This window comes from Bos grunniens, chromosome 5 (genome assembly GCF_055505025.1).
Source record: "Bos grunniens cultivar Pamir isolate PY7600 chromosome 5, Bosgru_T2T1.0, whole genome shotgun sequence".
Classification (NCBI taxonomy): domain Eukaryota; kingdom Metazoa; phylum Chordata; class Mammalia; order Artiodactyla; family Bovidae; genus Bos; species Bos grunniens.
Window position 1 is genome coordinate 52,036,038 of NC_141169.1, and position 24,575 is coordinate 52,060,612.

A 24,575-nucleotide genomic window follows, 5' to 3' on the forward strand; every position below is an offset into this window, starting at 1 on the left:
GAGAGAGGTGGAAGGAAGAATCAGTAAGACTTGCTGATTGTGTCTAGAAATCTTCATTTCTCAACACATTCGTTTGTTTGGATTACATCATAAAGTCTTTCATTTGTTTGGATTGTATCATAAAGAAAGACCAAACTGGGGGTTGACCCCTTCTAACAGGTATTGGCAAACTACAATTCACTCAGCTCACTGACTGCTTTTGAAAATAAAGTTTGTTGGAACATAGCCATATCCATTTTCTACATATTGTTTACCGTTACTTTCTTGCTACTACAATGGCAAAGTTGTGGTCATGACAGAGATCATAAAGACCGCTGAAACAAAAATATTTATTACTTGATCCTTTACAAAAAGTATGTTGATCCCTTATTACATCAGTTATTTGTCAATGGAAAATAATTTATTTTTAAAAAGTAGGTTATTCTCAAGCTCAAGGAGAGAAGAAGTTATAATTAGTGCATAACTAGTGACCAGCAGGGAAAAGAGAACAGATGAGTTAGAAAAGAGGAAATCAGAGATAGTAGAACCCATTGTAGAGTGTCAGGATAGCCATAAAGTTTATGAATCTCAAAAGCTTCATGGATAGTATGCTTAAAATAAACAGTATTGCTAAACAATACCTGTCCTTGGTATAAACCAGCATCCTGAATGGTGCTGTCTGGTTTATTCAGTGGTTCAAATGTATTACTCATGTATTTGTTCCACAATCTGGTCTCCTTTTCATCTGGAATATTGAAGATTTTTCTTATTTCCTTTTCAATTGTATCTAGACATAAGGAGGAAAGATATGTAAATATAATAAATACTTAATAATGTACACACAGAGATAAGTGCTCACTAGCATAAAAATCCTAAATTTAGAATACTGATAATAATAAGAGAAGATAAACAAATACATAGGAAATATATAAAGCAATCAAGTTTTTGAGACAGGGTATACTTTTTAGGAACAAAATGATAATTGTAACTCTGACAGATAATTACTTGGAGAAATTAATATCTCAAAGGTAAGAGTTCAATCACATAATACTAAAATATAGTTTACATTATACAGGGTGCACTTTAACTTCTTATACATTATAAAATTAATGTATTTTCTGATGATGTGTTGGTGTTAGAAATTAAAGTATGATTCAGAGATGCCACAGGATGAAATTTCGTTACAACAAAATCAATTTAAGAATAATTTATACTAAGCTGAATATAATTTACAGTTTAAATAGCTAACTGAAATTAAATAGAATATGGAGACAAACAAAAAAGTGCCATCTTTGAAGAGAAGTTGGTCAAAAATCTCTTGATTCTAAGGTAAAACCAGGTATCTTATTTCTAAACCAATTACCTGAGTGGGAGAAGTCTTTTTTAAAAACCCAGAGCAGTTTATCTGTTGTAAAGTAAGATACAGGAGTATCTACATGTTTGAGAGTTATTAAGTTTTGGTACCATATTTAGATGAATCTTTAAAGTATTTTTAAACATTGTCAATAACTCACCTAACTTAGATTTCAAGAAAATTACACTTAAAATATTTTATAACATATGAAGAAATATAAAATACCTCTTTTAGAATACTTAATTTTGGACAAAACATTATTTGTAAAATACTAAGTCTAACAATACATGTTTTCTTAAAAAATAAAAGCCACACCTAACCTACATAATCAAACTTAGTTCAATAGCACTGTTTATGTTCTACTTAGCTTTTAATGCTCTTTAACAGTCTTACAGTGAAAGACAGTTTAATTAAGGCATTAATTACATAGTAAACATTAAAGTGTACTTCAAAACTTAGAGCAAACTAGCCAGAAGATTTAAAAAATTACATCAAATAACTGTAAGTATACTATTAATACTACTTTGTATTTTGGCAGCACTGATTTTTTAACTGAAGTGTAAATCCATATGGAAAAATGCACAAATCGTCAATATATAATGATGAACTTCGAAAGTGGATACACCCATGTAAGCAGTACAAAAAACAGAAAATCACCTACGAAGGAGGCTACAGGAAGAAGTCAAGGAAGGGAGGTTATTTTAGTCTTTCTATAAAAATGAATACTTGTTTCCTGATTGAAGCAATAAATCTTGCTCATTGCAAAAATACATAAAATACAAATAAAATGTTCACCTAGAGATAACCACTGTTACCATTTTGATATTTTTTCTTCTAGGCATTTTTCCTATTCAGTTCAGTTCAGTTCAGTTGCTCAGTCGTGTCCGACTCTTTGCGACCCCATGAATCGCAGCACGCCAGGCTTCTCTGTCCATCACCAACTCCCGGAGTTCACTCAGACTCACGTCCATCGAGTCAGTGATGCCATCCAGCCAACTCATCCTCTGTCGTCCCCTTCTCCTCCTACCCCCAATCCCTCCCAGTATCAGTCTTTTCCAATGAGTCAACTCTTCGCATGAGGTGGCCAAAGTACTGGAGTTTCAGCTTTAGCATCATTCCTTCCAAAGAAATCCCAGGGCTGATCTTCAGAATGGACTGGTTGGATCTCCTTGCAGTCCAAGGGACTCTCAAAAGTCTTCTCCAGTACCACAGTTCAAAAGCATCAATTCTTCGGCGCTCAGCTTTCTTCAAAGTCCAACTCTCACATCCATACATGACCACTGGAAAAACCACAGCCTTGACTAGACAGACCTTTGTTGGCAAAGTAATGTCTCTGCTTTTGAATATGCTATCTAGGTTGGTCATAACTTTTCTTCCAAGGAGTAAGCAGCTTTTAATTTCATGGCTGCAGTCACCATCTGCAGTGATTTTGGAGCCCCCCAAAATAAAGTCTGACACTGTTTCCACTGTTTCCCCATCTATTTGCCATGAAGTGATGGGACCAGATGCCATGATCTTCGTTTTCTGAAGTTTATTAACACATACATATTTGTATGCATAATATATACAAGTAATATGGAAATGTCCCCTTGATTCTGGGGACAAAATCAAAGGCCCTGAGATGGGTACGTATTTGGCATGTTTTAGAACACCAAGGTGCACCAATGTAGCTGAAGTGGAATTTTGTTGTTGTTCAGTTGCTAAGTCGTGTCTGACTCTTTGTGACTCCACGGACTGTAGCCCACCAGGGTCCACTGTCTATGGGATTTCCCAGGAAAAAATACTGGAGCGGACTACCACTTTCTTCTCCAGGGTATCTTCCCCACCCAGGGATCTCCTGCATTGGTAGGCAGATTCTTTACCACTGAACTACTAGGGAAGCCTGAAGTGGAATGAGCAAGATGAAAAGCTCAAGGTACTAACTGTAGGATCATACAGAATTTAAGTAGTTATGAAAGCATTCTACTTTATCTGATTTTATCTGATTAAGAAGAGAACTCACTGAGGGGTTGTGAGTAGAGAAGTGGCATGCTCCAACTGACATTTTAAATGCTCACTTTTACTGCTAGTAAAGAACAAACTAAAGAATGTCAAGGATGGGAGACTAGGCTACTACAGAAATCCAATCATGGTGATAACATTGGAAGCAACACTAAGCCGTCAGACTGAGAATAGATTCTAAGGAATGCTTACAAGTTATGTTGCCAGATTATGTAGGTGAGAAATGCAAGGCAATCAGAATGATACCAAGGATTTTAGCTTAAGCAATAAGAAGAGTGCTAGTGATGATTACTCAGACAGGGAAAAATAACAGAGTAGTAAGTTTTAGGGGGAAGAAGAAGAGTTTAGTTTCCGACATGTTCTCCTTAGATTTTCATCAGACACAGATGATGATATGGAATGGATGAAACTGGAATTAAGGGAGAATTTGGGTAGGAGATATAAGATATCAATATATAGAAAGGATTAAAAGCCAGGGTAAAACATTAAGGAAAAGAAAGGAGATCCAAGGACTAAGCATATCACACTGATGTTTTGAGGTCAGAAATATGAACAGCATCTTACAAATGACTGAGAAGCTGCAGCCAGTGAGAACTTGTGCGCTGGCAGCCATGTGAAGAGAAAATATTTCTAGGTGGAAAAGTAAATAAGTATGTAAATTTTTGCAGGCATGCTAAGATATGCAGAGTACATCATGCAAAATGCTGGACTGGATGACGCACAAGCTGAAATCAAGATTGCTGGGAGAAATATCAATAACCTCATATATGCATATGATACCATCCTTAAGGCAGAAAGTGAAGAACTAAGGAGCCTCTTGATGAAAGTGAAAGAGGAGAGTGAAAAAGTTGGCTTAAAACTCAACATTCAGAAAACTAAAATCATGGCACCCGGTCCCATCACTTCATGGCAAATAGACGGGGCAACAGTGGAAACAGTGAGAGATTTTATTTTCTTGGGCTCCAAAATCACTGTAGATGGTGACTGCAGCCATGAAATCAAAAGATGCTTGTTCCTTGGAAGAAAAGTTATGACCAACCTAGACAGCATATTAAAAAGCAGAGACATTACTTTGCCAACAAAGGTCCGTCTAGTCAAGGCTACGGTTATTCCAGTAGTCATATATGGATGTGAGAGTTGGACTATAAAGAGAGCTGAGCACCGGTATTGATGCTTTTGGATTGTGGTGCTGGAGAGTCCTTGAGAGTCCCTTGGACTGCAAGGAGATCCAACCAGTCCATTCTAAAGGAAATCACCCTGAATATTCATTGGAAGGACTGATGCTGAAGCTGAAACTCCAATACTTTGGCCACCTGATGCGAAGAACTGACTCACTGAAAAAGACCCTGATGCTGGGAAAGATTGAAGGTGGTAGGAGAAGGGACGACAGAGGATGAGAGAATCGAATGGCATTACCAACTCAATGGACATGAGTTGGAGTAAGCTCTGTGAGCTGGTGATGGACAGGGAAGCCTGGTGTGCTGCAATCCAACGGGTCACAAAGAGTCAGACATGACTGAGCAACTGAACTGAACTAAGACAATGAAGACTTTAACCACTGGATTTATTAATGTAGAAGTAATTAAAGACCATCACAGTATAATCAAGGGAGTGATAGGTTTGATCTAGTGAGTTTGAGGGAGAAGGCAATGGCACCCCACTCCAGTATTCTTGCCTGGAAAATCCTATAGATGGAGGAGCCTGGTAGGCTGCAGTCCATGGGGTCGCAAAGAGTCAGATAGGACTGAGCAACTTCACTTTCACTTTTCACTTTCATGCATTGGAGAAGCAAATGGCAACCCACTCCAGTGTTCTTGCCTGGAGAATCCCAGGGATGGGGGAGCCTGGTGGGCTGCCATCTACGGGGTCACACAGAGTCGGACACGACTGAAGCAACTTAGCAGCAGTAGCAGCAGCAGTGAGTTTGAGAGAGAATAGGAGCAGAAGAAGTGGTAGTCAGAAAGCAGTTTGCTTAAAATGATATATGGCAAGTGCAGTTGTAGATAATGTCAGCCTAGGGTATATTTATGGGAACTGGTGATTGAGTCTGAGTGCAGATCAAGATCACCAGAGTGAGAATGTCAAGGTATTGAGATAATGTGCATATTTCTATATATATTAATCTGACAATATTAGGCAGTTAATGAAAAGGATAAAGAGATAAAAAAGTATTAACAGAGAAAAAATAAATAAAATTACTGTGACAAACATTTTTTTAAATAAGAAAGTTAAGCAATTCTATTAATAAATTTTAAAACAAATCACCTTTCAAATTTTATAATAAAATTATTTTTCAGTGGTATTGAGAATAAATAAAAACATATTTTATCTTTCTTATTGAAACATCTTCAATATCTAGTATTTCAATTTAGGGAGAAAAATATTAAAAGGCAGAGTATTTTGGTCCTGAATATGGTAAATTATTTAGATCCTACTTATGGCTGTCATCATTTTTATTATAAATCAATGCAGGCATTATTAGCTGAAAATGGAACATTTTATTAATTTGGTAAAAACCAAAAACAAGTGCTTATATTTTTTAATTGTTTGTAAAATTTGTATACTGTAGTCAATTCTAAAGGAAATCAGTCCTGAATAGTCACTGGAAGGACTGATGCTGAAGGTGAAGCTCCAATACTTTGGCCACCTGATGTGAAGAACTGACTCACTGGGAAGGACCCTGATGCTGGGAAAAACGAGGCAGGAGAAGGGGACAACAGAGGATGAGATGGTTGGATGGCATCACTGACTCAATGGCCATGAGTTTGAGCAACCTTCGGGAGTTGGTGATGGACAGGGAAGCCTGGCATGCTGCAGTCCATGGGGTCGCAAAGAGTCACACACAACTAAGTGACTGAACTGAGCTGATATTGCATTTCATATACATAGCTATTTTGATCCTTTTTAGACAGATTGAGAAAAAAACATTCAGGGAAAAAAATATACATCTCATATTTCCTTTCTTATCAAATTCTTTATTGTTTCAAAACTCACTTGCTCTAGAAAAACAAAATCAATCCAATTAACACTTGTACAGATTGTGTAAAGCAGCAAATTAAGAGGCGAGACTCTGATATAAAAGGTCTAGTTAAGGAGTCAAAATACTGGCTCTATCACCTGGTACCAGGGTGAAACTTTATAGATTACCTAATCTTTCTAAGCCTAGGTGTCATCACCTTTAAGATGTGGGTACAGTAATCTTGAGGTTTAAATAAGAAATTTCCTACAAAGTGCCTAAAACATAGGAAAGTGAAAGTGAAAGTGAAGTCGCTCAGTCATGTCCGACTCTTTGCAACCCCACGGACTGTGCCTATCAGGCTCCTCCATCCACGGGATTTTCCAGGCAAAAGTGCTGGAGTGGATCGCCACTGCCTTCTCCAGGGGATCCTCCTGACCCAGGGATCGAATCCAGGTCTCATAGGAAGTACTCAGTAACTGCTAACTACTATGATAATTATAACCATGAAGTTTCTAAAATTCCTTACTTAATTTTAATTTTTGCAAAACTTTTCACTTAGAAAGCAAACATGTTCTAATACAGATTTTCAAATTTTTAAAACTAGGACCTATGGTAAGGAGCTGTGTACACATATATGTAGATATTCTGTATTCTGATATTTTCCATTCTCTTTATCCCCCAATGTTTAATGACCACAAAAGTACAGATAACATAGTTTGAAAAAATCATTCCAATACAGTAAGAAGTGTCAGCTATATAAAAAATTTACTCATATACAATTTTAAGGCATATACCCAAAATATGTAGCATTTTAAAGTATTAGTAAATTTAAACTATGAAAATTAAAATCTATTAAATCATAAACTTTTTGAAGCAGAGATTCTTTACAAATAATCTCCTTGATAATTCTTGGTGGTGGTGGTGGTGGTGTAGTCACTAAGTTGTGCCTGACTCTCATGACCCCATGGACTGCAGCCTGCAGGTTTCTCTGTCCATAGGATTCTCCAGGCAAGAATACTGGAGTGGGTCGCCTTACCTAGTACCTAATGTAAAGACACTGAAATACTGTTTTGAGTTCAGAAGTTAAAACTTAGATCTTCATAAAATGAGTTTTAAAACATTTTTTCAGTAAAACTTATTTTTCAGTAAAATAAGACTTTTATTTCCTCATGTAATTTACATGTAATTTTCCTACAGAAATGAGGTAACGAACAAAGAAAATAAAGAAAAACAAAAGAAACTTTAAAATAACTAGAAAACATTATTTACATCAAGCATTTAAGAGGTAGTTTATTTATATTCTAATTGGCTGTAAATTTCAGACATTAAGTCTCTGAATTAATTTTAATAGATAATCTTTGTTGGATATAGATTCTTAGTGTGCACATTTTGATATCATGATTAATGTAATTTCATAAATTATATTTAAAATTTTCAGTTTTCATGATGTAGAAATGTTTTACTTTCCTGAATATGTTCCCAAAACTGAGAAGCACAAAAGTTAAGTACTTTATCCGCTATAATGTAATAAAAAAGACATTTATATGGAGTTTCTAACATTTTAAGTATTCTTTTAGAAAGATGACTGTATGAGTTTATTGAAATTGCATCTCAACTTATAAATGTTTTAGCTAAATAAAGAGAGGGAGAATAAAAAATTCATACATAATATATGGCAGAAACATTAGGATTAACCAAGCATTAGGTACTAAAGAATGGTACTACTTCATGAAAATTATGGGTTAAAAGTATTTTCTTGCAGTGAAATGGCTAAGTGGTGAAAGTCAAATGTACTTATGAAATTCAGAAATATTTTATTAACCTGGTCTTCACTTCATTTTGGAACAAGATAAGATACAAGAATTTATACCAGGTCTATTGGAACTATTGTTTGATTGAATATAATTTGAAGGTTCTTTTTATAAACCAAATATAGAAGTATAGAGATATTGAGCTTAATAGTGTTTTTATTTTTTATTGTCATTTACTTCTATTTTATTTTCTTAGGAAATTACAAATTGTCACTTTTTATAAAATCTACCCTATGGAGTTGAAATGCACTTTTCTGAATATTTCTATTCTGTTTTTAATGCATTTTAATTATGTGAATTAGTAAAATAATGACCCTAAATATATCAGTTCAGTTCAGTTCAGTCGCTCAGTCGTGTCTCTTTGAGACCCCGTGAATCACAGCACGCCAGGCCTCCCTGTCCATCACCAACTCCCAGAGTTCACTCAGACTCACCTCCATCGAGTTGGTGATGCCATCCAGCCATCTCATCCTCTGTCGCCCCCTTCTCCTCCTGCCCCCAATCCCTCCCAGCATCAGAGTCTTTTCCAATGAGTCAACTCTTCACGTGAGGTGGCCAAAGTATTGGAATTTCAGTTTTAGCATCATTGCTTCCAAAGAAATCCCAGGGCTGATCTCCTTTAGAATGGACTGGTTGGATCTCCTTGCAGTCCAAGGGACTCCCAAGAGTCTTTTCCAACACCACAGTTCAAAAGCATCAATTCTTTGGTGCTCAGCTTTCTTCACAGTCCAACTCTCACATCCATACATGACCACTGGAAAAACCATAGCCTTGACTAGACGGACCTTTGTTGGCAAAGTAATGCCTCTGCTTTTCAATATGCTGTCTAGGTTAGTCATCATTTTCCTTCCAAGGAGTAAGCGTCTTTTAATTTCATGATTGCAGTCACCATTTGCAGTGATTTTGGAGCCCCCAAAAATAAAGTCTGACACTGTTTCCACTATTTCCCCATGAAGTGATGGGACCAGATGCCATGATCTTCGTTTTCTGAATGTTGAGCTTTAAGCCAACTTTTTCACTCTCCTCTTTCACTTTCATCAAGAGGCTTTTGAGTTCCTCTTCGTTTTCTGCTCTAAGGGTGGTGTCATCTGCATATCTGAGGTGATTGATATTTCTCCCGGCAATCTTGATTTCAGCTTGTGCTTCTTCCAGCCCAGCATTTCTCATGACATACTCTGCATATAAGTTAAATAAACAGGGTGACAATATACAGCCTTGACGTAGTCCTTTTCCTATTTGGAACCAGTCTGTTGTTCCATGTCCAGTTCTAACTGTTGCTCCCTGACCTGCATACAGGTTTCTCAAGAGGCAGGTCAGGTGGTCTGGTATTCCCATCTCTTTCAGAATTTTCTACAGTTTATTCTGATCCACACAGTCAAAGGCTTTGGCATAGTCAATAAAGCAGAAATAGATATTTTTCTGGAACTCTTGCTTTTTTGATGATCCAAAGGATGTTGGCAATTTGATCTCTGGTTCCTCTGCCTTTTCTAAAACCAGGTTGAACATCAGGAAGTTCACGGTTCACATACTGCTGAAGCCTGGCTTGGAGAATTTTGAGCATTACTTTACTAGCATGTGAGATAAGTGTAACTGTGTGGTAGTTTGAGCATTCTTTGGCATTGCCTTTCTTTGGTAATGGAATGAAAACCACATATATATTTGAAAGTGGATGTTGTTCTTTTAGTTCAAATTGTATAAATATGGATTTTTCCATGTGTACTTGTAAAGATCTTACGTAAAGTTTCATAAACCTACTTAATTGAGTTTGTACAACATTGTTTTCAGCTGTGTGGCATATACTCATTGATTTCTGTCATTTACACATATACTGCACATATCTCTAGAAACTATGTTTTGAAACATATATTGCTTTTCTAAGAACATAAATGTCTGACTTTGCTTTAGAACAAATTGTGCTATTTTAGTGTAGTTTTATAATATGCTCCCATCATGTCGTTCAAATACCATTTTAAAGATTATTTAAAACATTCTGCATGAAAATAGCATTAAAGTATTTAAGAAATAAAAAAAATAAAATAAATAAAATAAAATAAAGTGCATCTAATGACTGATTTCAACAAGGAAAGTTATATAGGTGTAATTCATAAATTTGCTAATCTCACTTCCTTGCTGAATTCTACATTAAGTATTATGTCCTTCTCCAGTGACCATTTACATTTTATAACAAGATCAATGTTATTACCAATAATTTTCTTTTCCAAGAACTTTATTTGAAAATAACTACTATTTATAATTTTTATTTTCAGTTTTTTCATCAAAAAGCACTGCAATTGTTAGTAAATGCATAACCATGTATTTACAAAGCATTTTATTCAATATATTCCTTTTTAAAACTGAAGTATAATTGACTTGCAGTATTATATTAGTATTAGGTGTGTGACATAATGGTTTAAAATTTACATTTTAGCCACTTTCAAATTTGCAATATAATATTACTGAGTACAGTCACCATGCTGTACATGAAAGCCTCATGATTTATTTTATAACCAGAAGTTTATACCTCTTAATTTCCTTCACCCATTTCACCCAACCCCCGAGCCCCACTCATCTGGCAGCCAATCTGTTCTTTGAATCTATGAGCTTTGTTTTGTTTATTCAATACATCCTTGATCTATAATTAAAATGTAGCTTTTAAGCAGAATTTTAAAAATTTACATATTTTAAAACATTTACATATATTTTAACATTTTATACATCTATTTGTGTAGATAGGTAAATATATGGGCTTCCTTGGTGGCTCAGACAGTAGATATATAAATATATGTAGATATATAAATATATAGACAGAGTTAGGCACACATATTTGATACTATAATTCTGTAACCTACTCATTATATAAAAAAAAATCAGTGAGTCATAATAATGCTAAGCCCACTACCTTACGAGCTATTTGATTGTATTTGGACTCCCAAGAATGAGAGAAAAAACAAATTAAACAAGTCATTTTTCATGCTAAAGAAGGGTAAATTATTATTATTAAAAAGTACATTACCTGACAAAGTTTTACCTAAGCAAGTATTTAAAGTTCTACATTAATTTATAATTCATGTTACAAACATGACATATATTTTCAAATGCTAAATTAAAACTATAATTATTTGATTTTTTAAAAAGTAAAATGGCACAAATATTAAACTCATCTAATAATGTAAAGTACATCTAGAAATGATAAACAGTTCAACTTTAAGCTATGACATATTGTATCAAGCTTGGAAATCTGTAATATCTAAGGATAAACCTTTAAAACTGTTTTCATCTTAGTAGCATAGAACAAATAGAATTTTAAATAAACTTTGAATAGCAATGGTTTAACAAAGAAACAGGATCTTGCATTACCTATTGTGTCAGCTTTGCTAAATCTTCGTGTTACAACATTGTTCATGTTTCCATTTTCACAGAGCTTCAATTCTGTGAGATATACTTCTACTTTGCAGTGCTTTACAAACATACCCTGTTCAACCACCTAGAAAACAAAACAAACTAGTGTCAGCTATAGCTTGATATATCTTACTGTTTTGAATAACATATCTCTAAAAAGACTTTAGAAAAAGCAGATGTCCAGTGAAAAAACCATAACTATTAAAACTCATTAATATAAAAGATACTGGATAGCTGAAAAAGAAAGGAACATTTTTGGAAATATTAATATTTAACAGAATATGAACAATCATGATACAAATATTAACAGACAGTATAGTAAGGCATTCTACTACTCTATGGAGATACTTTGGTATACTATAAATAATGAATACACTTAGTATTTATGATGAGAAAGTGCATGCAAAGTGTAAATACGGTTCGGATTAAAGATACAGACATACTTTATCTTTTAGCACTTGATCTCAAGCAAAAAACCTTTAAAAACCACTTAAAGTTTTATATAATTTCAGCTAGCAACAGCTATAATAACACTCTGTATGTTAAAATAAATCTTTTAAAACGGTAACTCCAAATTACTGTTGCCAAAATATTCAGCTATGCCCTGTAATTGATATGTTAGTTTTCCATCCTAAGATGACTTTGTTTGACCTTTAAATGCACACTGAGTAGTTCCAGGCAACAAATGAAAGGGAAAAAAAAGTTGCTAAACATGCAAGCAATAAAGCAGAAAGAGAAGAAATGTATATATTAGGGTCACCTTTTTAATAAGTATATTTCCTTTTGATCTTCTAAAGGTTAACTGTAGGATTTCAGTCATGAATACTGTTTCTGAAAATAGTAATCAGCCTGATACGTGATACATTAGACAAATATGGCAAAAGGGAGGCTCCAAATGACTGTTGTACTCACTTGCTTAGCATCAATTCAGTAAGGGACTCAGAATTTGTCTTTCACTTGCAGGGAAGTTGTTTCAGCTCAAAAAGTTCAAAGGTAGTTTGCTAGCATTTAAAACGTCCAATTCAATGCTAATTTTTATGATACTTTATAATATATATTCTCCTAATCATACTTGTTACATTTCTAAAGTAATAGTGTGCGATTCTGTAATGAACGCATTATATAAACTAGTATATTACTGTCTAAACCAGAACTAATTTGTTTTATATCATATTTGAAGTTAAGCATGAAGCAAAGGATATTACATTATCTATAAGATTAATGGAGCTATAAAGCTAAGAATCAAATATTCCTAACAATCAGAAATTTCTGCTCTGGGACTCAATATTCGAGTAAGAATATGTTAGTTACTAATCATCAGTAGGTTGCCAAACTGAGGTACTCACAGGCCTCATTTTATGCAGGGGGTCGGGGGTGGGGGAGGAAATTCTAACAGTAGAGCAGGTAATGGGATAAGTAAACAGGATAAAATTTTTTAAAAAAGAGAAAACCGTCCATTATGATTTACATTGAGGTATGTATTCTCTAAGTAAGCAGTTTCTTTTCCTGGAAAGAATCTGGTGATTTAACTGTCAGAAGCTCACTGTCAACAATAAATAAACATTAATTCCCTATTTCACTACTATATTACAACACAGACATCAACAAGGATCTATGGTATAGCACAGGAAACTCTACTCAATATTCTGTGATAATCTACATGAGAAAAGAATCTAAATAAGGATGACTACATAGACATGTATAACTGACTCATACTGCTATACACCCCAAACCAACGTAACTCTGTAAATCAACTATACTCCAAAAAACTAAAATTTTTAAAAAATTAAGAGTACTTCAAAACACACTCTTTATTAGGGTTCAGAATTTTTTCATTTTTTTCTTTTCTCCAACACCTTACAGTGATAATTAGCACTACTCAGAATACTATTACTGTACTTAGAAGATTATACTGTTTCCAAAAGTAGTATATTAAAAAGCAGTTTTTTAAAGCAAGATATGAATTTGTCCTCCAACAATTTTTATTTGAAAGAATCATACTACATGAATGATTAAAGACTGAATACAACAGCACTGCATCAGAGAAAAATAATTAGCATATTTATATATTAGTGTCATAATATGTACATTATTTGTTCATTTAGTAACTCCTTTATATTTGTGTATATAAAGTATCCTATCTTCATTAAAAATGTTTGTGCTGAAAATAACCTTTAAAATGATGGCTATTAAGACTGTAATAGGAAGAAACAGGTTTATAAAATACCAGATACAAAGTTACATTTATCTAGTTACTATAACCATTAAAATATACATTTGATATAAGACAGAAAGGTGAATGTTCAGAAATAACAGTTATGTTTCAGAATTAGAGATGACAGCTAAAATGTTTTTTTCCTAGGTGAATTATAATATTTTTCTACATCAGAGATAAAGAGCAAGCACAAGATGAAATCTATGCTTGGATTCTATTAATTCATGGCCACAATGAAGGTCAAGTTTCTTTACTAAGTTAGTTAGGGAAATACAAGATAAAGCTGAATTAAACATAATTTCCATTTGTTCATTTTGCTTTGAACATTAGTGGGCAATCTGACTAACATCATGAAATATACCTGATAAACCTAATGTAGTGTACTCTTTACAGTGGCTTATGAAAGAATTGACTTCAAGTGCCTACTTCTCCCCTCTTGGAAAGAGGAAGTAACTTCTAAAGAAATCTGTTACTTCAAAACAATTTGATAACACTGGGCCTAATGGACACATTTACTATTTTTGAGGAGTTATACTCATTTTAGCAGCATTTACTAAGTACCTATGTTCAGTGTTAGAAATACACAATGAATTAGATGCAATCCTTGAAATCAGGGTAAGAAAACCTAGTGGTAAAAAGACAGACAGACTAGTAGAGAAGTATAATACAAATATGAAATCACAGGTGTTAATGTGTAACACAAATCTTATTTGTGATATTCTATACAAACATTTCAGGATACTTTAAAAACAAGAACACAAACATAACCATATTATCACACCTAAAGTATTAAAATGAATACCTTAATATCAAATATCCATTAAATTAAAACCAATTAAAATAAAAATGATTTTTAATATCAATCCAAATAAAGCCCATACACTACAATTGAGAAGTCTCAAGTGTCTTTTAACCAAAAAATTCACCATTTATCTTTTTATTCTTGCAATTTTTAGTAAGACTACTTCATAGATTGTGAGTTATATTCTAATAAGATGCAGATAATATCTAGTTGCCCCTCTTTTCATGATGTCGGTGGCTCAGATGGCAAAGAATCTGCCTGCAATGTGGGAGACCCATGTTCAGTCCCTGGGTCAGGAAGATCCCCTGGAGAGGGAAATGGCAACCCACTCCAGTATTCTTGCCTGGAGAATCCCATAGACAGAGGAGCCTGGTGGGCTATAGTCCATGAGGTCACAAACAGTCGGACATGACTGAGTGACTAAGCAGCAGCAGCAGACATTAATTAACCAACACCTAGATCAGAGGTGGGGCTTCCCTGGTGACTCAGTGGTAAAGAACTCATTTGCCAATGAAGGAGACAAGGGTTCAATCCTTGGGTCGGGGAGATCCCCTGGAGAAGAAAATAGCAACCCACTCCAGTACTCTTTTCTGGGAAATCCCATGGACAGAGGAGACTGTAGGGCTACAGTCCATGGGGTTGCAAAAGAGTCAACAAAGCAACTAAACAACAACAGACCAGGGGTGGGCTGACTCTGATCCATAGGCTAAAACTATTTTTTTTTTTTTTTTGTAAATAACTTTACTGGAACACAGTTATTCCCATTTGTTTCAGTTCAGTTCAGTTAAGTCACTCAGTCGTGTCCGACTCTTTGCGACCCCATGAATCGCAGCACGCCAGGCCTCCCTGTCCATTACCAACTCCCGGAATTCACTCAAACTCACAACCATCGAGTCGGTGATGCCATCCAGCCATCTCATCCTCTGTCGTCCCCTTCTCCTCCTGCCTCCAATCCCTCCCAGCATCAGAGTCTTTTCCAATGAGTCAGTTCTTCGCATTAGGTGGCCAAAGTACTGGAGTTTCAGCTTTAGTATCATTCCTTCAAAAGAAATCCCAGGGCTGATCTCCTTTAGAATGGACTGGTTGGATCTCCTTGCAGTCCAAGGGACTCTCAAGAGTCTTCTCCAACACCACAGTTCAAATGCATCAATTCTTCGGCGCTCAGCCTTCTTCACAGTCCAACTCTCACATCCATACATGACCACTGGAAAAACCATAGCCTTGACTAGATGGACCTTTGATGACAAAGTAATGTCTCTGCTTTTCAATATGCTATCTAGGTTGGTCATAACTGTCCTTCCAAGGAGTAAGCGTCTTTTAATTTCATGGCTGCAATCACCATCTGTAGTGATTTTGGAGCCCCCCAAAATAAAGTCTGACACTGTTTCCACTGTTTCCCCATGAAGTGATGGGACCAGATGCCATGATCTTGGTTTTCTGAATGTTGAGCTTTAAGCCAACTTTTTCACTCTCCTCTTTCACTTTCATCAAGAGGCTTTTGAGTTCCTCTTCACTTTCTGCCATAAGGGTGTTGTCATCTGCATATCTGAGGTGATTGATATTTCTCCTGGCAATCTTGATTCCCACTTGTGCTTCTTCCAGCCCAGCGTTTCTCATGACATACTCTGCTTATCAGTTAAATAAGCAGGGTGACAATATACAGCCTTGACGTACTCCTTTTCCTATTTGGAATCAGTCTGTTGTTCCATGTCCAGTATCACCAATGGCTGTGTTTGCACCCAAAACAGCAGAGATAAGTAGCTGCCAAAGTGAATATTTTGGCCCATAAAGCTGAAAAGATTTATTGTCTTTTACAGAGTAAGCTTGGTGACCCTTTGACCATTAACTCATTAGGTCTTCTTCAATTTTGCTCAGTAGTGTTTGGTAATTTTCATTGTAGAAAAGCAGTTTTTCTAAGTTTTATTTCTTGGTACTTTTATCTCTTCAGTTCAGTTCAGTTGCTCAGTCATGTCCGACTCTTTGAGACCCCATGAATTGCAGCATGCCAGGCCTCCCTGTCCATCACCAACTCCCGGAGTTCACTCAAACTCATGTCCATCGAGTCGGTGATGCCATCCAGCCATCTCATCGAAACATTATTTTAAAATTCAACTTTGTTGATTATATATAATTGGTTTTTCTATTAATACATTTACTTTATATCCATTCCCCTTGTGAAACTTAATTATTAATATTAATGGCTTATTTGGTAGAGCTTTTGGAATTTTCAACATATACAATTATGTCTTCTAAACATTACTATTTTACTTCTTCATCTTCAATCTTTATTCTTCCTCACATTACCACCTGGCTAAGACTTCTAATACAGTTATCCTTGTCCCTGATCTGAGAGGGACAGCTTTGAATACTTTATCAATAAGTATTGTCTGCAACAGCTTTAGCTTTCTATTTCTAGTTTTAAAAAAAATCATAAATTGATACTGAGTTTTATCAAATGCATTTTCTGTATCTACTGAGATGGTTTTTCTACTTTATTCAGATAATACTAAAATTATAACAAGTGATTTTCTAAGTAAAATAAAAATTGTGTTTGAAAAAAATCCAGCCTATTTATTTTTAAACTTTTTATTTTATATTGGAGTATAGACAATTAACAATGTTGTGATAGTTTCAGGTGAATAGTGAAGGGACTCAGCTGTACATATACATGTATCCATTCTATCCCTGCAGCCTGGCCATTTTTAACTCTTTTTTTTTGCCCATTTCTGGCCTGGCTTGCTAATACTGTGTTATTAAATATTTGGTAGAATATTCACTGGTGATGCCTTCTGGAGTTAACAGTCTTCTTTGTGAAAAGATGTTTATTTAATGATTTAGCTTCTTTATTCAGACATGGCAATTGAGATTTTCTATTTCTCACTCAACACTAGTACATTCTTCTCTAGACATTTGACATTCTTCTAGACATCTGTCCACTTCACCTAAATTTTCAAATTACATAAAATTGTTCAAAATCAATCTTTTAAAAAAGGTCTTTGGACTCTGCTATTGTATTCCCCTTTTCATTCCTAATACAGATGACTTGTGCCTATTTTCCTTTTATTCTTGATCAGAGTCTTCCCAGGACTCATCTTTATTTTACTAGTCAAATTGCAATGTTCTTTACAATTAGTCAACTTTGGTCATTTAATGCATTTTTTTTGTTCTGTTTTATGTCTACTTCATTTAGTTCTTGATTAGTCTTAATTTCCTTTTCTTCTTTTCTTGAGACAACAGTCTTCCTTCTTTTGCAGTATTTACATTCAAAGAATGACTTTAGTCACTTTTATGCTGTATAGTTACCAACCAGTTCAAAATATGTCTAATTTTACATGTTAATCTTCTATGACCGAAGAATTACTTAGAAGTACACTGTTTCATTTCTAGGTAGCTGAGGGATCATCTAGTTATCTTTTTGTTACTGACTTCTAAATTCCTTGAGAGACAGAAAATACACTGAATAATTTCTAGCATACAGTATTGGAATTTGCTTGATGGCCCAGCATGTGTTAAAAAATATTTGTATCCTGCACTAAGTGCAGCGCATGTCAATTAGGTCACAGTGGTTAATCACGTTCAAATCTGCTTCCGAGCTTATTCATGTGTTATTGGCAGGCCTCTGTTCCTTTGCAGCTGTTGGCAGAGACTTCAGTTCCTCATCATGTAAGTCTTTCCATAGGCTGAATGCATGACATATGGCTTCACTCAAGAGTGACTGATCCAAGAGAAAGCAAGAGAGCCCTCCCAAGTTAGAAGTGTCAGTATCTTTTATAAACTCATTTTGACAACATATAATACTATAACTTCTGCTGTATTTTACTAGTCACAGAGACCAACTCTGGGATGATATAGATTACATGAGTATGAATAACAAGAGGTGGTGATAACCTGGGTGCAATCGTCAAGGTTATCTCCTACAGTACACTCCTCTGGTACCAATAAAGTTATTGTTCCTGTCACCAACATGCAAAATACACTCCACCCCTGCAAAGCTCCCAACTGGTCCCATCCCATTATAGCATCAACTCAAAGTTCAGACACCTGTCATCTATATCTGATGAAGGTACAGATGAAGATTCTTGGGTATAAGTTCCTTAAGCATCTTGAGTATGGGCCTATAGATCTATGGGCCTGTGAACGAGAAGATAAATTTACTGCCCCACTTACACCCAAAATAAAATGGTGGGGAAGGCAGAAGATAATCTCAGACAGATATTTCCGTTAAAGTGGGGAAATGAAGGGGTACAAAGAAGTTATTAGTCTACAGAAATTCTGAAATCCACCTGAGCAAACACTGAAAGTTCCTTGATTAGGGCTCACTCTTGCCTTGACCTGAAAAAACTACTCTTCGTAACACCTGGTTGTTTTCTGAGTCACCTTCTTTCATGAAAGTCAGCACATGTTTGCAGTTGAGTAAATTCTTAGTCTGATCCCTGCTTGTGTAAGTCTGGGAGGCCAAAGGTTTCTAAAATTTTACGCTGTCTCTACAGTCCAAAATGACAGTGATTCTTGAAAACACTGGATCTTTACTGGATTTCACTGGAGTTTCACCCAGGAGGCAAAAGTCAAAACCACAAATGTTATCTAGGTAAGTCCCTTCTACTCTGGGTTTATATTGAGAAGGCTCAGGGACACCATCCTGAAGCTTCTTAGAAGCCCTATAGTCCTAAAAGCCATATATTGAAAGGAAGAGCAAAGAACACCCTGAAATTCTTTAAAGGGCCTTTTTTTCTGAAGTGTACTCTGAGGCACCACCTTCATCTTTTCTGAGATCTTAACAAAGAAATTTTACAGTCACAACCTTAGGTTTCAACTTTAGACCATGCTTTCTTGAGAATGCCTTGAGTTTGATTTTTGCTTGGAAGCATTTCTTTGTTTCAACATTGTCTGTCATCTGGAGAGGGTAATTTTCAAAACTAGCAAGTCTTGGCTCCTTTTTATTTAACAGTCCTTTCTTTAGCTTCTCTTTTCTCTCATCTGACTAGAAGCAGAACAAGAAGAAACTCAGCAGTACTTTCAATGTTTTGGCAGATTATTAAGTTTATTAAGTGTATTTTTTACCTTTCAGTGACATGTTGTTAAAAGTTTCTTCCATCTTATGACAAAAATCACTGGGTTCCAAGAAGATTTTCCTCACTTTAAGATCTCACTGGCAGCCTCCTCAAAGTCTAAAACTCTACTACTATTCAGGGCACTTTAGGCTTTCATTAATACTCTTAAAATTCTCACAGCTTTTACCCACTTCCCAGTCCCAAAGCCGCCACCACATCTCAAGTCTCTGTTACCATAACACACAACTTCCAGGTACGAAAATCAGTATTGCTACCTGTGTGTGTATGCTTATTTGCTCAGTCATGTCTGACTCTTTGCAACCCCATGGACTTAGCCCACCCAGGCTCCTCTGTCCATGGAATTTTCCAAAGAAGAACACTGGAGTGGGTTACCATTTCCTCCTCCAGGGAATCTTTCTGACCCGGGGATCGAACCCAGGGTCTTGTGTCTTCCAGCATTGGCAGGTGGATTCTCTACCACTGTGCCACCTGGGAAGTCCATATTAGCTACTTACTACTATATAATAAATTCCCTGAAGTTTTTATCAGCTTAGCAAAGCAAAAGGTATCTCACATAGTTTCTGAGGGTCAAGAATCTAGGGCAGCTTAGCTGGGCTGGTCTGGCTTGGGGTTTCTCACAAGGTTGTTGTCAAGCTGTGGGCTGGGACCTCAATTACTCAAAGTTCAAATGAGACTGGAGGTTTCACTTCCAAGCTCACTCAAATCATTGTTAGCAGATATCCATTCTTCTCTACTGCCCAGAGATCTCAGTTCCTTAACATGTGAGCCCATCCATAGGCTGCCTGAGTATGCAGGTGAATTTCTCAGACTGAGAAATGAGACAGCAATAGGGTGTGTGCACCCAAGACGTAAAGCCAAGGTGTCTTTTATAATTTAATCTTTAATTTTTAAAATTAGGAGCAATAACATATTAGTTTCAGGTGTACAACACAATATTCAATGTATTCAATATTTATACACATGGTGCAATGATCACCACAGCTAAGTCTAGTTAACATTCATCACCTTACATAATTATGTTTCTTTTCTTACAATGAAAACTTTTAAGATCTTCTAGAAGTCTTAGCAATTTTCAAATATGCAATATCATATTTTTAACTATAGTCACCATGCTGTACAATATATTCCCATGACTTATTTTACACCTTTTGACCTAAAATCTAATCTTGAAAGTGATATACTGTACTATGATTCTGCTATATGTCACTGGCCACAAAGACCAGTATAATACAAAACCAGTACAGACCCTGGTACAATGTGGATGGGGACTATTCAATGCTGTGGCTACGAAGAGATGGAGATAATGGGGGTTGTCTTGGGGCAACTATCTGCTAATATTGTTATGTACATAATTTGATACACACCTGACCCTCATAAGAAATTATTACTATTTTAAAGAGCCTACCTTAACACTCATTTATAGTATTTGCTTCTGCCAGTCAGCATTTTTTCCTGTGTTTCCAAGCTTCTGTACAGAGTAAATTTTCATTCTGAAAACAATTTTTATTTCCATTGGCGCAAATATGCTGGTAACACATCCTATCAATTTATCTGAAAACAACTTTTTTCACTATTATTCTTAAGGATGCTTTCCAAGGTTATAGAATTCAAGGTTAGTAATTATTTTCTTTCAGTGTATTGAAGATACAGCATTATTATTATATTTTATTTTGGCTTTCTCTTGAGAAAGCATCTGTCTTACCCTTACTTTGAAGGTAATAAATCTTTTTTTCTGCCTATTACTGGGGATATCTTTGTTTTCTTAACAGTTTTTCTGTGTATGATTTCGTCTGAATTTTTTCAGCTTGGGATTCAGAGCATTTCTTTAACCTGTAGCATGATACCTTGCATCATATTTGGAAAATTCTCAACTATTATTTCCAGTATTACTTTTACCCCATACTGTCTTTCCTTTCCTTTGAGGAGACCACTTAAATCTATGTTACGCTTATTCATTGCATTCCATGTGTCCCTCTTTTTTCCTTATTTTCCACTCTTCAGTCTCTTTAAGCTTTAGTCTATTTTCTAATGGTGTTATCATTTACACATTGTTTCTTTTTAGTCTAGTATTTCACCCAAATAACCACAGATATACAAATATGAACTGTTAATGGGTCAACTTTGTAACATGCTTCAAATAAATCCAAATATGGTTTGGTCAAATAACAAGCACTTAATTCTTAACGTTTTCATATTAGTGTTCAGTTTTAGAATTACATTCTTTTTAACTTTTTTTTTTTAACATAACAAGCACAATATTTTAAGGTTTCTAATACTTCTGTCATCTGGATTCCTCATGAATCTGTTTCCATTATCCATTGTTTCTCTTGGATTTTGGTTCCACTGTACTTCCTGCCTATTTGCCTGTTTTATTTCTGGTTTTAAGATGAATGCCTGTTATTTTAAGTGAGACATTTTAGTGATGATTTGAGGCCTAGGAATATGGTTAACTTTGTTTCTACATGAGAGCAGGGGTATTACCAATTCTAGATTTCTTAATGCAATCAGAAATTAGTAAAATTTGAAGCTGGGCTTCAGATTCTAAAAAACCAGTCAAGTCTATTCTTTGAAGTAAGTTCTACTGACATCAGGGTCTGTTCTTTATGTGAGTCTACTGGGATTAGAAGCATAGGAAAAATGGAAATTCCCAGACTTACTGATTTAAACTAAGATCGTGGCACCTGGTCCCATCACTTCATGGCAAATAGATGGGAAAACAGTGACAGACTTTATTTTTTTGGGCTCCAAAATCACTGCAGATAGTGACTGCAGACATGAAATTAAGACATTTACTCCTTGGAAGGAAAGTTATGACCAACCTAGACAGCATATTAAAAAGCAGAGACATTACTTTGCAATAAAGGTCCATCTAGTCAAATCTATGGTTTTTCCATTAGTCATGTACAGATGAGAAAGTTGGACTATAGAGAAAGCTGAGTGCTGAAGAATTGATGCTTTTGAACCGTGGTTTTGGAGAAGACTCTTGAGAGTCCCTTGAACTGCAAGGAGATCCAACCAGTCCACCCTAATGGAAATCAGTCCTGAATATTCATTGGAAGGACTGATGCTAAAGCCGAAACTCCAATACTTTGGCCACTTGACGTGAAGAACTGACTCATTAGAAAAGACCCTGATGCTGAGAAAGATTGAAGGCAGGAGGAGAAGGGGACAACAGACGACAAGATGGCTGGATGGCATCACTGACTCAATGGATACGAGTCTGAGTAAACTCTGGGAGTTGGCGATGGACAGGGAGGCCTGGCGTGCTGCAGTCCATGGGGTTGCAAAGAGTAGGACACGACTAAGTGACTGGACTGAACTGAACTGAACTGATTTAAGTTTGAAGGAAGACATTTTAATAGGTACTCTAGATAGTTTAATACACACTAAAGTTTGAAAATTATTTTACAAGTGAAGCAAATTCCAACTGCCTCATTAAAAATAAATATATAATCTACTAATAGACTTCTTGGGGTTCCCTGGTGGCTCAGATGGTAAACAACCTGCCTATGTTTGGGAGAATCCAGGTTAAATCCCTAGATCAGGAAGATCCCCTGGAGACGTGAATGGCTACTCACTCTAGTATTCTTATCTGGGAAACCCTAGGGAGAGAGATGCCTGGCAGGCTTCAGTCGGACACGACTCAGCGACTAAACAATAAGACTTCTTAAACTTTTTTTCCTTCTCCCTATATGAAGTCTTCATCATTCTTTATCTTCTTTAATTTGCTTATCAGACATAGAGTTCAAAAAATGCCAATAAGGCCTCTTTCAAGAAGAAATGTCAAAGGAGTTGTCAGCTGATCAGTTTACTATACGATATTCTACATTTATTAAGGAAAAAACACATGTCATTAATGTTGAATTAATACAAGTTAACACATTTGAATGTATTCTAGACATAGGTTTTTCTTTACCCAGGAATAAAAGTCTTCTAGAGAGTTTTACAGCTAAATATTTTACCCTTCAAATGGTCAAAACACTCAGTTCTATAGGAACTATAGATAAAAATTGTAGGCCATTATATATACACACACATATATGTGTGTGCTCAGTTGTGTCCAACTCTGTGACCCCATGGACTGCAGCCCTCAAGGCTCCTCTGTCTATGGAATCTTCCAGGCGAGATTACTGGAGTAATTATATATTTTATATATACATATATATATATATAATTTATTTATGGCTAGCATTCCTAGGAGAGATGACTCTCAACTTTAAATTGGCTATAAGACTGAGTGAAATTAAGGAACAAAACTTAACTAAATCAAAGGCATATTCACATTCTATTTAGAGAACAAAATTCAGTTCTATACCTAAACCACAGATATACAAATACAAACCGGTAATATACCAACTTTGTAGCATCAGTTTCAAATAAACCCAATTATGGTTTGGTTTACTAGAAGTTTATACCCTTGTGTTATATAATTGACTTTTTAAATCATTTTTATGTGGAAATAAAACCAGATAAATAATTCTGCTCTACCTGACTACACTATCAAATACTTCTGTAAGGTTGACAGATCTACCTTAAGTACTGGGTATTATTCTACTATTGCAATACTGACACTTTCATAAATGACTTTTTAGCTCCCCAAAATAAAGAAAATGGGTCATTTTTAATGTTTCTAGACTGTAATTATAAAGCTTAAAATCAGGATAAGAAAAACAACTGCATTTTCAAGTTTAAAAAAATTTAAGTATGTAAACTCACGTGGCTTTCTAAAAGATCCTGAACCTTGCTACCTCTGTCCTTATTTCCTCACCTATAAAATGGGGATAATACTTACTTTAGAAAGACTTTTCATGAGGATTAAATTAGTTAATAATGTATATGATATGCTTATATCAGTGGCTAGCATATAATACACCCTCACCCTATGTGCACTAGTGTACAGTAACATTTTGATGGTCTTTTTCTCCAATTCAGGCTTCATAAGTCATGGAAATTAACAACAAAATATGAACTGTTTAAGAAAAA

At 35.4% G+C, this 24,575-nt stretch overlaps 1 protein-coding gene across 2 annotated transcripts in view; it reads right to left on the bottom strand.

Moving 5' to 3' along the window:
- USP15 (ubiquitin specific peptidase 15) overlaps nucleotides 1-24,575 on the bottom strand; it is a 134,866-nt gene that overhangs the window by 69,034 nt on the left and 41,257 nt on the right. For both annotated transcript variants that reach the window (XM_086400243.1, XM_086400242.1), the window contains exons 4-5: nucleotides 11,462-11,588; nucleotides 621-766 (exon numbers count right to left, since the gene is read on the bottom strand). In XM_086400243.1, the coding sequence (XP_086256369.1) occupies nucleotides 621-766; nucleotides 11,462-11,588 (273 nt within the window). The remainder of the gene's footprint in view (nucleotides 1-620; nucleotides 767-11,461; nucleotides 11,589-24,575) is intronic.